General features: G+C 45.3%; 1 protein-coding gene across 6 annotated transcripts in view; it reads right to left on the minus strand.

The window, feature by feature from the left end:
• ZBTB47 (zinc finger and BTB domain containing 47) overlaps positions 1-12,895 on the minus strand; it is a 296,099-nt gene extending 283,204 nt beyond the window's left edge. For 5 of the 6 annotated variants that reach the window (XM_030197609.1, XM_030197641.1, XM_030197647.1 and 2 more), the window contains exon 1: positions 12,578-12,895. In XM_030197609.1, coding sequence (XP_030053469.1) covers positions 12,578-12,580 — 3 coding nt within the window. In that variant the 5' untranslated portion in view covers positions 12,581-12,895. Of the gene's footprint in view, positions 1-12,384; positions 12,428-12,577 lie in introns of those variants that run through there. The other variant, XM_030197634.1, reaches the window with a different exon arrangement.
• Positions 12,896-18,182: the final 5,287 nt, after the last annotated feature.

Consider the following 18,182-nt stretch of genomic DNA (forward strand, 5'->3'; position numbering starts at 1 on the left):
TAAGGTTCTTTTTTTTGGGGGGGGGGGGAGGGACAACTACTACTACTTAACATTTCTAGAGCGTTACTAGGGTTACGCAGCGCTGTACAGTTTAACAAAGAAGGACAGCCCCTGCTCAAGAAGCTTACCCTTGTCATCGCCTAATGGTGACCACTGGGTGAGGTATAAGGCTCAGCCCCACGGGACCATGCCACAGGGGAATGCAGGTACCCGTGACCCCCCCCCCCCAAACTGTAGGCTGAGGCCCATAGCTAAACCATCTGAATCCCAGACTCTATGGATCTGCAGGGCCAGCACATGAGTCAGTCTATACTGCCAAAACCTCTTCAACCTTGCTGCACCAGACACATCTGGCACATCGGCTTCCTGGCTACACCAGCATACATAGAGAAGGTATGAAAATTTACTCCATCTCTCCCTACTAGGAAGGGGGTTTACTTGTCTCTCACAGACAAGAAGAAATAAGCCTAACCCTCCTACCTATCCCCAAAAGAGCACATGCATGTGCTACTTCCGTTTTATGCAGATCTCTCATATACGTATTCATTGTGGATATCCTTAAAATCCGACTAGCTAGGTGTGACCCAAGTACTAGGTTGAGAACCCCTGCATTACACAATGCTTCACCATAAAGAGGTCCAAGATCTGATATACCAGCTGGCTCAAAACAAAGGGAGAAACTCAGGGAAGTGATAACCTTAGGTATAGAAAAAGCACCAACAAAAAAAGTGCTATCTGGCAGGATAGAGAACATTTTAAAAACAATGGCAAAGAAAAACAGCGCTGAAATATATTAAAGTCAGATAAATCAGTCCTAGATGGGAAAGAGACATTTCCACAACATGGACATCCCCTTGAAAGGCAGAACAGCAGTCTGCAGTGAATCTCTGCAAGCCAAGGACCTTGTCACTGACACCAGAAACAACTTGCAGAGGTCATGTTCCAACACATTAATGACATTTGCCTTGAGACAAAGGAAGAGTGATAGGAACACAGATACTATCACAGTACCCCAAGATAGGCAGGGAAAGAAAAGGAAGAGGGTACTTGCCCAGCTAACATGGTAACCTGAACCAATTTTATCCAATCAATCATACACCAACAATCAGCTTTCCAATCTGAAAGGGTACTAAACAAAGGAGCCCTTTTAATGAGACAGACACTAATGTGTGCCTAATGCAGCTTAAAATGGCATACCATGGGGTGCACTCAGGCATCCTGCAGTAAAGGCCCCTTTTACAAAGTAGTGGCATACATACTGCCGCTTTGCCATGCGTCAATCCGCCACTACAGCCAAGAGCCTAGCAGTAGTGCCTGCTCCAAACACGTGCCATTTCCGGCACTGAAAAAATAGATTTTATTTTTAGCGCTGGGAGCTTACCCGGAGGTAACTGCGCAGCTTGATTTTGCACAGGAGGCAGTAAGGGCTCACTCCGGAAACAGCCACTGGGCAAGTGTTTCACTTACCCGCTGCAGTAAAAAGGGGGCCTTGATGTGCAGCAATTCCATATGCCGATGCAACCGCAGAGCCCCTAAATGCTAAATATGCACACACTAAAAACTAAATAAAATATTTTTCATTTTGTTTTTGAGGGGTGTGTGTCTGGGTCGGGGGGGGTGGGGGTGGAGAGTGGGCATTCCTACACTACAGCCTTGAATAAACTGATTACCTAACAATCAATTCAAGAATGGGATAACACAACAAACTTTGGCTGAACCCAAGTAAAACCGAGCTTCTCTGGGTCCCTAACACAAGCGGATACATAGCTGACATCAAAATCCCTTTTGGGAAGTATGAACTCCCCCTCAAATCACAAGTCAGGAACCTTGGAATACAGTTAGAGTAAGTGTTAAATCTAATTCCCCAAATCCAAGCAACCTTCAAGAGCTGCTTCTCTCCTTACATCGAGAAGGTAAATCTTATCCCAGTTGTGCATGCCATGGTAACATCAAGACTGGATTACTGCAATGTACTATACAATGGCCTGACTACAAATGGCCTGCACCAGCTCCAGTTGATTCAGAATGCAGCAGCAAGACTCATAGAGGGTTGCAAGCGATGTGACATCACACCATTTTTGCAAAAACTTCATTGGCTTACAATACAGGGCTAAATTTAAAACTCTATGCCTGATCTTCAAGGCCCTGAAAGAAAATGGCCCTGAGTATCTGAAGAATAGGATGATCCTCCACACACTGCCAAGAACTTTCACTAACCACACCCTCTCCAAAAGACATTACACGATATGATATCCGCAAGTGAGCCTCCTCCGGAGTAGCCCCCACACTCTGGAATGCACTGCCTGAAAGGCTTCACTTAACACAAGACTATCTCTACTTCAGGAAGCAGGTGAAGGCTTGACTCTTCAACCAGGCCTTTAATGGAAGTAACTAACTTGTTACTCACTCACTCACACACACACACACAAGGAGTGACTCGGGCTGCACATACTGCAACGGGACATGTTTATCCACTCCTACTGTAGCTGAGGTAATATTTAACCATCTCTCTGACCTCATGTGCAACTTTCTTCAAATCAGTCACCTTACTTTCTAACTCTTCCTACTTTTCTTACCCATCCATATGTTACATCTTTGCTTTACTCTTCACTATCAATTATAATGTTCTATTACATATTGTGCTGACATTGTAAGTAGTATACCATGCCATACTTTGTATTGTTCTTGAATATTTTTACTGCTGTAACTGCCTATTGCTCATGTTTGATCTATGATTACTGTACACCGCGTTGAGTGAATTCCTTCAAAAAGGCGGTAAATAAATCCTAATAAGTAAATAAAATAATCAGCAGAGTTATATTACCACACGCTAATTAGAGCAGGAGTAATGCGTGAGCCCTTACCACCTACAAAATGGCTGGCAGTAAGTGAATACATGCTAATTTTTCTTCTTTTAAGGCCACATGCTAATGCCAACATAAACCACATACCCAGAGATATTTCATTAGCCACCCCCTGACAAGGAAAAGCCCTGCCCTATAACTTCCTAGCTCATAAAAAGATGGCAGCCAGGGCATGATTAGCCCTTTGGTGAGACTTAGGCAAAGTGCATATGAGACACTATCATAATATAAATACATTTTAAAATTCTCAGAGATGGGACCCCATAAAACCAGGAGGGGTAGAAGTAAGTATTGAAGGGAAAGGGAAATAGGACTTGATATACCGCCTTTCTGTGGTATTTTGCAACTACATTCAAAGCGGTTTACATATACAGGTACTTATTTTGTACCTGGGGCAATGGAGGGGACAGAACTGGATTTCAAGCGGCTCTTTGAAGTGTCTTGCACATCTTTAAATCCAGTAGGGTTATATCACCTGCCTGGATATTAATTTTTAGATGGATTGTTTCAAAGGACTGAAGCCCACCTTTATAGTTTCTCCAGAATTGTTTTATTTTTTTTTCCTGAAATTGCAGTTGACAGTATAACTACATAGCTGCTAATGGATAAATCCTAAAGTTTCTTAGAAGGTACATGGACAGTAAAATGTTTTCAGGATACTGGCTGAGTTCCTCAAATTCCTTGCTTGACCTGTGTTGGACAGTCCATGCTTGACAGAGTTTACAGTTTCTTACATATTTGTATACAGTGCTGTGTGTATGTCTAGTAGTGCTAAATAAGCAGAAGTTGTGGAGCTACTATGAGGCTTTCTTAGTGGACTGTAAACTTAACAGAAATTCCCAATGGAAGAGGTAAAGGGATAAAATATTATGCATTTGATTTTTTTTTTATTTAATTTCATGTTTATTTTGAAGGGGATTTACAGAAAAAGAGAAAAGGTACTAAGTAAACATTCTGTATGCTAGTCTGCAGAGTTTAGAGCAGGGATACTCAAAGGGGTCCACAGGCCAGTTGGGTTTTCAGGATATCACTAATGAACATGCAAAGAGCTCTGCATGTCTGTCTTATATGCAAATCTCTCTCATGCATATTGATTAGGCATATCCTGAAAACCCATGTACTTCTGTGGTCCTACTACTGTCATGCCCCCTACCTCAACGCAAGCGGCGTCCTTGGACTGCGCATGGTCCTGTCGACACACACACTTGACTGGCACAGCCCTGAGCCGTGTATGTAGTTCTTCTCTGGCTTCCAGGCTCCTTAATTGCGTTGCTGCCACGCACCTGTGTCTGCTCTCTCTCTCTCTCTCTGCCTGGCTTCCCTTGCTTCTCTCCTATTGGTCTTCCGGTTCCTCCTTCCCCTGCTCTTCTCCTATGGCTGTGCTCCTTCTCACTGCTGATGTCACTGCTCTTCTCCTATGGTTGTGCTCCTTCTCCCTGCTGATGTCAGATGCCAGCACTTTATCAGCTGAGCTCTTCCTGGACTCTGTGCTTTAGCTTCTACTTTGGTAGGTGTTGCTTGCTCAGTAGTTTGCGTCTTCTCTACTTTGTCCCTCGTTGCTGATTTTGCCTGTACCTGAATTACTCTCTTGACCCGCTGCCTGCCTACTGACTTTGTCTGTGCCTGGATTACTCTCTTGCCTGTTGTTTGCCCATTGACATTGCCTGTACATGGATTACTCCCCTGCTTGCTGCCTGCCTATTGACTTTGCCTGTACCTGGATCACTCTCTTGCCTGCTGCCTGCCTGGCCGATACATTCACCACCCTGCTTCCAGCTCAGTCTCATAAGTCCTGCAGGCTGCCCAAACCTAAGCGCTCAACCTCTGGGGAACAGCAGTCAGCGCAGGTGAAACCTGGGGTTGTCTGGCCGCCAAGCAGAACCTGGTCCGAGTACCAGGCTCAGCAGCACTCTAATTGGTACAAGAACTCACAAGTCTGACAGTTACACTGATGTCAGTTCCGAGCAATTATTCTGTGAATCAGGCGGAAGAGGAGAAGATCCTTAAATACAAAACAATGTGGCAGAAAAATACAGAAACATTTCCCATTATAATGGAAGCCACAGGCTTGATTACAAAATATATATTTCAAGCGCACCTGTACAGGTTGCCTATATATGTTACACTTTAAAAACACCACAAGAAAACTTCAATATCAGTACTAGAGAGAGAGTGGACAGTAAATCTGACTGACCAAACTTGTACACCACATAGCCTGGCTTTGGAATGAGGGTCATTGCTGTCATGGTATGTGCAAAAGTAACAAAAGGAAACTCACTCAATAAATGTCAAACTCAGTTCACAGGGTAAAGTAAGGAATAGCCTCTGTATAATCTAAGACCATGAAGGACTGGGTGGGGAAAAGACTTCAGATGACTGTGGTACCCTTGCAGATGCCAAATACTGTAATGTCACGGCATCCAAACCACAGTTCACAGTTTCTATCATCGGTCATAAAAATCCCCAACCAAAACAATAAGTTACTAATGGCGCAAAACAAATTTCATCAACAAAAAATATATGGTGACAATTGTAACCCAATCAAAAGGGAACTATAAGTTGAACTTAGCTTGTGTGGCAGTCTAAGACAGTCAAATCCTGATCCCAATGGGGACCCATTTCACCATTTGGCTTCCTCAGGGGACTGAATATTGCAATGTGGTCTTTTATATTACTGCTTGTTCAACTACTCGACTGTGGCGGCAATTGCCCCCTGCCTTAGACTGCCACACAAGCTAAGTTCAACTTTTAGTCCCCTTTTGATTGGGTTATATAATTGTCAGAAATACTCTAAAGTAAACAGGGAAACCAAACTCAAAAGATAATAATCCAACCTAATAAAGGAGTTTGAGAAATAGTACCGGTAGTTAGTTTGTGCATGTCTTACTAAATTATGGTAAGGACTCCAACACGGAAATCCTAAAGATCCAAATAATCAAAATGTAACCTCAGAACTCCTCAAAAGGAAAATACAAAAATGTATAAGCGATACATCAATTGCCGATTAAGCTTTTGTATAACTCCAGGACTTCTAGCATGGAGCAGCAAATTCTAATGGGACAGATAAGTAGATTTTCATCAAAAGTTCCAGGATTTGACATGATGTGGAGCTGTATTAACTACCTATAAGTTGCAATGGATTTTTTTGTCCTCTGTATGTAACAAGCGGTAGGGGGACTGTTTGGATTTTTTTCAACAGTTTAGGACTTTTTTTCAGTCTTTTACAAGTCCCATCATTTATTTTTGGACTGCTCCTTTTGAATACAGGTTTTTCCATGGTAGTTTACTACACATATAGGCTGGGGTCAGTTTGAGTTTGGTGTCTTTTTATGGGTTATTGATAAGGAGGTAAAGAGTTTTTCACCTCATTTGTTTTTTACGTCTGGGTTTTTTTTTCTCTTATTCCTCCTTATGGGAACCAGTGATAATAATTGACTCCTTAAAGCATAGGGATATCACTTATACATTTTTGTATTTTCCTTATGAGGAGTTCTGAGGTTCCGTTTTGATTATTTGGATCTTTAGGATTTCCGTGTTGGAGTCCTTACCATAATTTAGTAAGACACCCAACAAACTAACTTAAACTCCTTTATTAGGTTGTGCACCCGGGGAGGGGTTCTTTCGCTGGGGGGGGGGGGGTCACGCTGCACCCGGGGGGCGGGTGTCAGCGCCCCTAGGAACGCCACTGCCTTTAGTTTGTAAGCTCCTTTGAGCAGGGACTGTCCTTTTTGTTAAACTGTACAGCGCTGCGTAACCCTAGTAGTGCTCTAGAAATGTTAAGTAGTAGTAGTAGTTATACAATTGTCACTATATATTTTTTCATGATGAAATTTGTTTTGCACCATTAATAATTTATTTCATAAAAAACTGTTTATTGGTTTGGTTGGGGAATTTTATGACCGATGATAGAAACTGAACTGTGGTTTGGATGCCCTGACATTATAGTATTTGGCATCTGCAAGGGTAGCACCGTCATTTGAGGTCTTTCCCCCCACCAGTCCTTCATGGTGTTAAGATTATACAGAAGTGCAAAAGTAACCAATTTGGAAGTCATTCCTCAAAAAAGAAAAGCGAACCTAAACAGACTTTAGTAACGTAATATAGCAAGAGTCCTTTTTCCTATGTGCCTAATTTTTGGTTTCAGTGCTGTTAACTCTATGTGCTCTTAATTGGTGTTATGAGGGCCTGATAGTTTTTCCTGTTTACTCACCATTGTTGTCAATGTACTTTGCATCTTACTTTTAAAAAAAGTGTTTATATACCTTGTTCCCGGACCAAAACTAATCCAAAAAGTCAACTGTATGCATTTGCCTTGAGTAAGGGGCAATATCTAAATAGTGAAACTCTGCTGGAGTAGGGAAAGGTGTCACGTCCCCAAACTGTCTACAGCCTCACAACTCAGCGGCCGATTCTTATGTTCTTGAGCAGCGCAGAAAAAAAACTTCCAACGCTCAACACTAGTAGCATGCAAATTATATGCATACTGTTAGCAGTGAACATTGGGAAGTTAAGGGGGATGAACATGCCTGGAGTGGTAAGCACAGATCTTGTGGAGGAGCGGCCTAGTGGTTAGGGTGGTGGACTTTGGTTCTGAGGAACTGAGTTCAATTCCCACTTCAGGCAAGTCACTTAACCCTCCATTGCCCCAAATAAGCCGCATTGAGCCTGCCATGAGTGGGAAAGCGCGGGGTACAAATGTAACAAAAAATAAATAAATGATCAGTCAAAAGATCAGCGCTCACATCTGCCCAGCACAAACTCCTGCATGCAGTGGTCCTGAGCTCCAAGTCCCAGTCCGCTTCTACATCTTCATTGCCAGCATCCTGGTGGCTGTTTCCTGCCCCAGATCTCCCAGCGCAGCTCTTAGATGCACTATCTGGGGCAGATCCAGCAGGTGCTCTGCTCCCAGGGGTATCTGGCGCTACTGCTGATCAATGGCAAGGTTGTCATTTTGGACATGAGGAGAGAACCCAGGGTCGGAAGTTGCACCAGTGAACCCAGGAGCTGATGAAAAATCTCTCTTCAGACACCTGCAGCTCCTTGTGACCCTGGGCAAGTCACTTAACCCTCCATTGCCCCTGGTACAAAATAAGTACCTGAATATATGTAAACCGCTTTGAATGTAGTTGCAAAAATCTCAGAAATGCGGTATATCAAGTCCCATTTCCCTTCCCTAATACCAGCTGACAGTGTCGTTAGGTTTTTAGTGGTAAGGGCATCTTTGCTTTATGCGATGTTCTCTCAGTGTTTCGCCGCCCATGTTGTCTCCTGCACTAGAACCCCCTCTGAACATGCTGCGCACCCTAATGCCAGCACTGGTCTAGTACTAAACACCTCTAGTACTGGCAGGTTCTGAGAATCAGCCCCTCAGACTTAAGCCTAAACTGTGACTATGCAAGTTACCTGTAGGAAGTACTACACGTGGTAGGAGTCACACAGCAAATCTCCAATTTGATCCAGGTATTTATGAGCAAAGCATTCTGCCACCCTCACCTGTTAACATTTTCCCCTCCCCCCACATCCCTTTTACTGTGCAATAAATAACACCTACAGAGAACCTAAGGCCTAGCTATTTGTAACCAGCACAACCATGTTTGTTCACCGACCTGCCTAACAGAATAGCTCTTAGCTTAGGGATAGGCAACCATGCTCCGAGGGCCACAACCAGTCAGGTTTTCAAGATTTCCACAATGAATATGAACGAGATCTATTTGCAAATAGCTAGGCCTTAGGTTGTCTGATTATGCCATTCTAAAAGCAGTACATGCAAATTAATCCCATACATATTCTTTGTCGGAATCCTGAAAATCTGACTGGCCCTCCTCTATCTCTTAGCTAATCAGGGATGTGTCACTTTACTTTTTTTTTTTTTTAAACTGAGTTATCTCATACAATCTCATAGCTTTAGAAATAAGGCTCAGCAAGCTGTGACAAACAATAGGCAGCTCCAAGTCAAATCAATGGAGGTTCTTGACAGTACCTGCATATTCCCCACAAGTCAAACCACCTGAAGGCAGAGAGGGTATTACCATAATTGTAAGTGAAAATTCTCTGCCAGCATCAGTCAAATGAAAAGTATGTTTCCCGGGGTGCTATGCTATTCCCCCCTTTTTTTACCTTTTGTCACATATTTCTATATTTGTGGATATCCTGAAACACCCAGCCAGTCAGGTTATCCCGAGACTGGGTTGAGAACCCCTGGTGTAAATGAACGCTTTCCCATGCAGTAGGCACTCCCAAACCTGTCCTGCGAGAGCCACAGCCAATCAGGTTTTCAGAATATCCACAAGAAATATAAATGACATTGATTTGCATATCAATAGTGCTCCATCTAAACCAGGGGTTCTCAACCCACTCCTCAGGACACACCTAGCCAGGTTTCAGGATACCTACAATGAATGTGTGTACTGTATCTCAAATGAATGCAAATTTCTCTCATGCATATTCAGTGTGGGTATCCTGAAAACCTGACTGGCCAGATGGGTCCCAGAGGACTGGGTTGAGAACCCCTTGCTCTAAGCTGAGTGGGAGTCCTCCACTACAGTCCAGCCAGCAGGGAGGTGCTGTTTCACCATCACATATTCAATTGTGAGAGGCTGGGGCTGAGGCAAGGCCACACCCCCCTAGGATTGCCACCCCCCTCACCCCTCAATTGCTACTTCTGTCGCCTCCCTCTCCTGCTCCCAGGCCGCCGGCGCCAGTTCCCAGTCTTCACCTACCTATCCTCGCTCCCTTCTGCCTGCTATCCGACCCCCTTCATTTAAATTTAAAAAAATCTCTAAAGCAGCAGGCGCAGCAGCGCCTTCTGTGCGAAAGCAGCAGATTGCCTAGGGCAGGCCTTCCCTCACTGTGTCCCGCCCTCGCGGAAATAGGAAGTTACATCAGAGGAGGGCAGGACACAGTGAGGGAAGGCCTGCCCTAGGCAATCTGCCACTTTCGCAGAGAAGGCGCTGGGCTACTGCTTTCGAGATTTTTTTTTAATGCAGGAGGTCAGACGACAGACAGAAGGGAGCTGAGGGTAGGCAGGTGGAGACAGGACTGCGGCACCAGCGGCCTGGGTGCAAGAAAGGGCGAGACTCTGGCACCGGGCTCCTCCTTGGTGGGCAGGAGAATTTTGCCCCCCCCTCTCGGCGGCTCTGGATTGAAAACGCAATATTTAAGCACCATCTCCCCCCCCCCCCCCCCAGCAGCAGTGCAGTTGGAGGACTCCTGCTCAGCTTAGAGGGAACAGTGCCAAGGAAGCAAATTAATCTCATGAATATTCATTGTGGATAGCCTGAAAACCTGACTAGCTAGGGTTCGGCCACAACAGGCTTAAAAATCACTGTGTGGCATAGATGAATGTGTTGCTGAGACGCTCACAGAGGGTCCTGTGCTGGACTCATGATTCCTAAGGGAAATGTTCCTCCTGAAGAAGGAGTGTTCGAAATGCGGTCTCGCATCGAGGAACAAAAGAGAGAAGGTGTGAAGACACACTGCACTGCACTGATTCACTCTGCTGAACTAACACTACTCCAAGAAGAGTGCTGGAGAGACTTTGTTGTGAACACTGTGCTCCTGCTTGATGTGATTTAGAAGATTTTTATGATTTAAAAGGACTATAATTTGAACCTTTAAGGACGATATCTAAGACACAAGTGGAAGATTTGAAATTGAGGAAACAACAATTGGGGAGCATGTACACAGATTATGGATATATAGAAATGTGCCCACACAAGGTTTATGTGAATGGGTGGTGAAGTGAAGGGTGTGACTGGGCAAGTTCCGGAACTTACACAGCATAAGTGGTTTTATGTGATATATGTATTGTAATAAAAGAAATTAAATATTTTAAAGGAAGAACGTTTTTTGTGATATAGATGAAATAATGCCATAAAAAGATATACACAAGGGAAACTAATACAAAGTATATTTCTTCTCTGCCACAGACATAAAATTGCACTTATTTTGATAATAGCTTCATTTGTTAAATCATTGCCTGGAGCAAAAAAAAAAAAACACAAATCATATTTACCAGTCCTTTGTCTTCAAATCTAAGCTAAAAGCCCACCTTTTTGATGCTGCTTTTAACTCCTAACCCTTACTCACTTGTTCAGTACCCTTATTTTATCACCCTCACTTTAATATTCCCTTATCTCTTGTATGTCCTGTTTGTCTGTCCTAATTAGATTGTAAGCTGTCTATGGAGCAGGGACTGCCTCTTCATGTTCAAGTGTACAGTGCTGCGTACATCTAGTAGTGCTATAGAAATGATAAGTAATAGTGGTAGTTGTAGCAGTAAAAACATCTTTGTGTCTGTGCAACTTATACAAATTTTAGATGGAGAAAATTTTTTTTTTAAAAATTCAACAATAATATAATGGCACCATTTTCCTCTTCTTTCACACTTCAACAGTAAAACATACACTTCAATAAATAAAATATATACAACGTATAGGTGCACCCCCACACAATAAATGCATAGGCTCGCTATATTTAATTACAAACAGAAATCATAACCAAGTTATCATAAATCAGATTAAAGCACAAGTGTTATTACGGAAGGATAATGCATTTTATATAGTTTCAAAATGAACTCTCAAGATGACAAAGATACTTCTAGCAGACACACATCAACCAGATCAAAGTGTCAGTATCTGATGTAAAAACACTGAGTAAGCACTTTGAAAATAATTTAAAAGGTACTGTCTGTGCATTAATTTAATGAGACAAAAAACACAGGCATCAGTACAAGATTTAGATGTTTACTTCCTTTTTTTAAATACTGAAATGCAGAAAATAACTTAAAGCAGTTCTTCTAAATTACATGTGGAAGGTGAAATAACTTTTGTTCTGAAGACATATGTACCTTTTCTAGTCAACCAACACACAGTATACCATTACTTATCAAACTATATAAATATTTAGTGAGTTGTTTGTAATACTTACAAAATAAAGGCAACAGCGATATAAGAAAATACACCATATGCGCATGCACACACTCCTTTGCTAAATTACATGCATGCATGCTTACTAATTATGTGCTTATTTTCAAAGCACATAGACTTACAAAGTTTCATAGTAACCTACTGTAAGTCTAAGTGCTTTGAAAATGAGCCTCTTCCAAATCGTCCAGGAAACCTGTGACTATCCCTGCTTGATTTGCCCACCTCCTCAGCAACTGAAATCCCACCCCACTCCATTTCAAATAAAATAAAAGCAACTTCATAGAAAAGGGATCATTAACGCTGCAACCTGAACGTGACTTTCAGAACCACAAGATTTCAAATACGCTTTTTTTTGTACCTAGGAAAAAGCCCCTTCACCCTGCTACATCTGTAAAGTTGTAATTAAAATGCTTGAATTGTGAGCTAATCCTTGCAAACGCATTGTGGAATGAAGGAATTTAACTCTTCCCAGGCAACAAGCTCTCTATTGTTGCTCCCGCATTCCTGCTCACAAGCCACCTCAACCTTTCTTCTCGCTTTCAATTCCCCCTCCCTGCAAGTTTCCTTAGGAAAAAGGGAACCCCCAAGCATACCGTTGTAATTCTTTTTTCTTACACGTCATTTTACTGTTTCACCACAGGGAAGGGGGGGGGGGGGTTGTGCATACTTTATTTTTATTTTTGGCTTTTATTACTATTTTAAGCTTCAAGCGCCGGACGACTACAATAAAAAAGCAGCAGCAAACAAAAACAATAGCCCGGAGAAATTAAGGGTTTGCAGCTCTACCATTTTGCTGACAGGTTTTAAGGCCGAAGGAGTGCCGCCGCCACCGCCGCTGCTCCTCCTCCTCCTCGCTCCGCACAGCCACTTTGCTCTCCATGAACGTGTTGGCGTCCCCGGGCACGGTTCCTTCCCTCCTCCATGCCTCGGTCGCCGCTCTACGCCTCACTCGCCTACCAACGCCATGTTCGTTCGCCCGTCGGGGGGCTGGCGGCAGCGGTGCTGCTGTTGCTGCTCCTCGGGCTGGCGGCTGTGGTGCTGGCGCGAGCTCCCCCCCGACGCCCGCTGATTGGCGCGCGCCGATCAGCTGGCGCGCAGTGTCTGGGCCTTTAAAGGGACAGAGACATCCCTACTCCGTCCCGGCCCCCAAAGCCTGCCTAACCCGTTCACCGCCTCCACCCGGTCAGTTTACCATTGCAAGCAAAAGGCAGGCTTCTTGCTTTCGTTTGCTTGACCAACCGTCAGCGGAAGCCGGTGTGGTAGCCGAGCAAGGTCACGGTTGCTGCGCGCCTTTTCCGCCCCTGTGTGCTGGAGCGGGAGCAAGGGACAATTGAGTCTCGGCCCCCTCGGCGGTTTCTCTAGTCCTGAGCAAACTGCTGCTGCACTGAGCCAAGGAGGACGGAGGGAGGGCCAGGCTGCAGCCAGCACTAGGTCTTGAATTTGGACTTAAATTCTTGCCGCAAGGCACGGGCTTGTATCAAACCCCACCTGCAGCTAGGACTAGTGGCCGCCTTGATAGTTTTTCTTACTCTGTAGATGGGGGAGGGGTTAGATGTATTACTACATTTTTTTCTCTCCTAAGAAATATACCATAGAGAAAGCAGCAGTACTGTTCTATTCTTTTTAAAACCGCATTAAAGAAATCCCAGTTTGTAAGAAAAGAGGGTTGATTTTTCTTAACCTTTCAATAGAACACGTAACTTATGGGCATATTATTATTTTCTCTATGCTCAAATGGAATTCATGAGAGAAAATACCTGTTTGAAACTTTTGCAACCTGAAACTTAGATTCAAGTGTGTCCAGGGGCAGAGATGTAGTACTCCTGGTTTTGTGCCCACTTTTTTGTTTGTTTTGTAATGACCATAGTACCAGACATGGGGGGTGGGGGGGTTACATTCTAGGGCTTCTGCCAAGTCACAACTACATGCATTAATATTCGTGTCATAAGCAACATCACACACAATGCGGATGAACTTATATAATACATTTAGATGTAATATTTTTTTTTTAAACATTTTATTAGAAGCCAGTGTAAGGGCCTTCCAAAACTGATGAGTAAAAAGGCATGTATGGGATCATTTTTATAGTCTTTATGGGTAAAAGGTCTTTTATAAAATACTAACTGGCTAAATACGCTTTATGAAGAAGATGTGTGCTTTGTCAGTATGCCTAGCTGGGGTTGCAGTCTGGCCAGAACATGGGCACAGTTCACTGGTACATGTTGCTTAGTGCATAGTTTAAGCAATAAAGTTTATTTATGTTTATTACAATAATTTACTGCCATTTCTGGGTACAGGTCAGTGGTTTACAATTACAAAAAAAAACTCCAATACCCATTTACACCTGTTCTCAAGCTGTTAATGTCTGCACCTGTATGCAAAAGCACAAGGAATGCCAAAAGACCATCCCGCACATTCTTCAATCTGCACTTCCCTAAAGCAAAGGTCTGAAATACAAACTAATGCATGTGTCAAACTTTACCTACTTAAGCACACAGTTATGGAATGCATTGCCGAGCAAATTAAAAACGATTTACGAATTAACTAACTTCCGCAAACTACTGAAGACCCATCTGTTTAACAAGGCTTACCACAAAGATCAACCAATGTGAATATACACAACTCCTCCACACTTATTCAGAACTGTCTTACAATATCTGCTTGTTATACTACCATTAGGTTTCATCATTATAATGTTGCCCAAGATTCTTCGGTAATACTAAATGTCTTACACTATCTGCTTGTCATCTTACTATTATGTTGTATCATTATCATGCTGCTTAAGATCCTTCTGTTACACTAAATGTATATTTTCTAATATATTTTCACCATCCATGTACTGTAAGCCACATCGAGCCTGCAAAGAGGTGGGGAAATATGGGATACAAATGCAATAAATAAATAAATTTCTACCAGTAAGACTTATATTTTATGAAGACACATAGGTACCTATAGAGCTCATGTTCAAAGCAGATGGATGTCTCAAAATGGCCCCCCAAAAAAGTCCATCTGCCAAAAATGTCCTAATCATGATTTTCTAAAAGTAGAATTTGGATATTTTACACTGCAGTTCATCCAAATAGCAAGGGGGCATGTTTTGGGCAGGGCTAGGGACAGGCCCAACATTAAGACATATCTAATGGATAATGGAACAGAAAAAAAAAAAAGCCAAAATGGAGGACATTTTTATCTAGACCTGTGTCTATCATATCCAGGCTACAAAAAGGGGCCCTGTTTGAGCAGCTGACCACTGGAGGAATGAAGGCATGACCCCTCCTTTATCTCCCAGTGGTTACTGATCTTCTCTCCTCCCCCCCCCCCCCCCCCCCGTGAAAGTGACAGTGGGTACCAGGCTCTCTGACAGCTTCAAGTATTCTGGCCATTCCTAATAGTGTAGCAAGTGTGAGGAGTAGCCTAGTAATCAGTGCAGGGGACTTTGAACAACATGACCCAACTTTAACTCCCACTTTAACACTTATTTCTGTATAAATTTGTGAGCCAGTGGCGTTCCTAGGGGGGCTGACACCCGGGGCGGATCGTCGATGCGCCCCGCCCCCCCCCCCCCGGATGCAGCGCGACCCCCCCCCCCACCCACAAAAGGACACCCCACCCACAAAAGAACCCCCCCGGGTGCACGCCGCTGAGGGGGTGCCACGCGTGCCTGCCCTTCGTTTGTTCCATGCTCCCGCTGAACAGGAAGTAACCTGTTCCGGGGCAGAGGGAGCATGGAACGAACAACGGACAGGCAGGTGCGCGCGGCACCCCCCCCCCCCCCCAGTGGCGTGCACCTGGGGCGGACTGCACCCCCCCCCCCCCCCTAGGAACGCCACTGTTGTGAGCTGTCCTGGAACACAAAATACCTACTGTACCTGAATTTATAAGACACCTGCAAGGATGATGGCTAGTGGTAGTGATAGACCTGTAGTTACAGTAGGTTTTTATTTGTTCCTGGAGGGCTCTCAACAACACGGTAGTTGTACTATTAGGTTTCTATTTACTGTTTTCAAGTTTATTGTATTTATGTTTAGTCTTGGTTATTTTACTATTGTTATACTGTTAACAAAATTGTAAGTTTCCATATCATCATGCTGATCAATCCATAGACTGGTGGTGGGTTGGGTCCATCTACCAGCAGGTGGAAATAGAGAGCAATCCTTTTGCCTCCCTTTATGTGGTCATGTGCTGCCGGAAACTCCTCAGTATGTTCTCTATCTCAGCAGGTGGTGGTCACACACAGCAGCAGCTCTGGCTAGGCCTCCAAGCCTAATTTTTAGGTTTTGTTGAGTGCCTGGGGTTGAGGGCTCTTCTTGAGCAAGTGCAAACCTGGTGGTGCCAGGTCCCTCCTTTTCTCCCCCCTCCCGCTGGCTCCGTTTAAAAAAAAAAAAAAAATTTTTTTGGACGTCCTTAAGGGCGTTTATTTCGACGTTTATTTAAACGTTTATTGCAGCTACTCACTGGGACACCAGGTCGTTACAGCTCGGAGCGGAAAGCAGGTAATTTTACCTTTTTGTAACGGGCAGGGGGTTCCCCGATTGATCTCCACGTGGCTGATGGCGTCGGAGGGCGAGGGCGCAAAGAATCGCTCCCCGGACCGCATGTGCGCGTCTAGCGGGGATGCGGGGGTTTTAAAGTCTGATTCGCCCTTGTTGGGTGTCAGTTTGGAGGCCGGTCAGTGTCCCGGTTCTTCATCCGGTGCGGCGGTTTTTCCCGCCATAAACACCCATCCCCCACTGCTCGCCTCCGCCATCTTGGCCGGCCACGCTGCTCGGACGGCTTCTTCTCGGGCCGCCCTTGAGGTGGGAGACGTTAATGCCATGGCTACCCTTCATTTGGGCGACGGCAGAAAAGCGGCTAAAGTTAAGCGCCGTTCTTCCCGCGCGGCTCCTTCGCGGAGTGTCGCGCCGGACGCCATCTTGGATGCGCAGCATGTTTCTCCCCCACTCTTGCGAGCGCCGGTTGAGGGTGCGTCTAGGGCTGTGACCCAGGCTGCTGAAGTGCACAGTCTGGGGGGTTTCTCCCCCGTTTATTTTGCTGCTGCATCAGGCCTTCCTTATGCAAAACGCTGCCCCTGCTCCCTTGTCCGATAAAGGGATTGAGGCCCCCGGAAGTAAACGCCCTCGGGTGGATTTCCAGGCCTTAGAGGACTCTGTCTCCTCTGATGTAGATGAGGGCAGCGTATCTGAGTTCTCCCAACGGTCCTTTGGGGATTCCTTGGAGGAGATGGATTCCCGCTCGGATAAAGCGGATGACCCCTCTGCAGCGCGGATCTTTCGCTCAGAGGACTTGCCCAACCTGTTAATGCAGGCCATGAGCATTTTGAAGATTTCCTCTCCAGAGGACGTCTCTCCCTCAGCCCCTGTTGGCTCCGCCATTATGCTGGGGACGAAGCGCCCGCCTAGAACCTTCCACGTGCATGATGCCATGCGCACCTTGTTTTCGGCTCAATGGGATGTCCCGGAAGCGAGCCTCAAAGTGGCTAGGGCTATGTCCCGCCTCTATCCTTTGCCTGAAAGTGAACGGGAGACCTTTCTTTGGCCTACCGTGGATTCTTTAATCACTGCGGTGACTAAGAAAACGGACGCCCAAGACAGAAGATTGGAGGCGGCCTTAAGGTCGTCCTTCGAGGCGGCTGCTTTAAGTTTGCAGGCCTCAGTTTGTGGCTCCTATGTGGCCAGGGCGTGCCTGACGATTGTGCAGCGGGCTTCCCCATCGGATCCTTCCTTGAGGGCTGACTGGCCGGCCCTGGAATCGGGCCTGGCTTATTTGGCAGACTTACTGTATGATGTCTTGAGAGCCTCGGCTAAAGGTATGGCTCAGACAGTCTCTGCGCGGCGGTGGCTTTGGCTGAAGCATTGGTCTGCTGACCACGCATCTAAGTCCCGCCTGGCTAAGTTGCCTTTTAAAGGCAAGCTGCTCTTTCGGGTCGAGCTGGACAAAATTGTGACCGATCTCGGCACGTCTAAGGGCAAGAGGTTACCAGAGGTCAGGGCTCGGGCCAGTGGTGCTCGCCCTGGTAACTCCAGAGGACGGTTTCTGAAGCCCGTCGGTACCGCCCGGGCAAGTCGGGCTCCTCTGCCCCCTCTTCCTTCAAAAGGAACTTCTCCCCCAAGCAGCATTCCTTTCGCAGAGACCGCCGTCCCAGAGGTGCGCCCTCCGGTCCTCCCCCAGGGTCTCGTACCCAATGACGGGGCCCTGGTCCATGGCCCAGTGCAGATTGGAGGACGCCTGTCCTCGTTTCTGGGCGAGTGGACCAGGGTAACTTCAGACGCTTGGGTTCTGGAAGTCATCAGAGACGGCTACAAGCTAGAGTTCTGCCGACCCTTAAGAGACGGGTTTGTACTCTCTCCCTGCAAGTCTCCGGTCTAAGCTGTGGCAGTGCAGCAGACCTTGG

Source organism: Microcaecilia unicolor, chromosome 1, assembly GCF_901765095.1.
Source record: "Microcaecilia unicolor chromosome 1, aMicUni1.1, whole genome shotgun sequence".
NCBI lineage: Eukaryota > Metazoa > Chordata > Amphibia > Gymnophiona > Siphonopidae > Microcaecilia > Microcaecilia unicolor.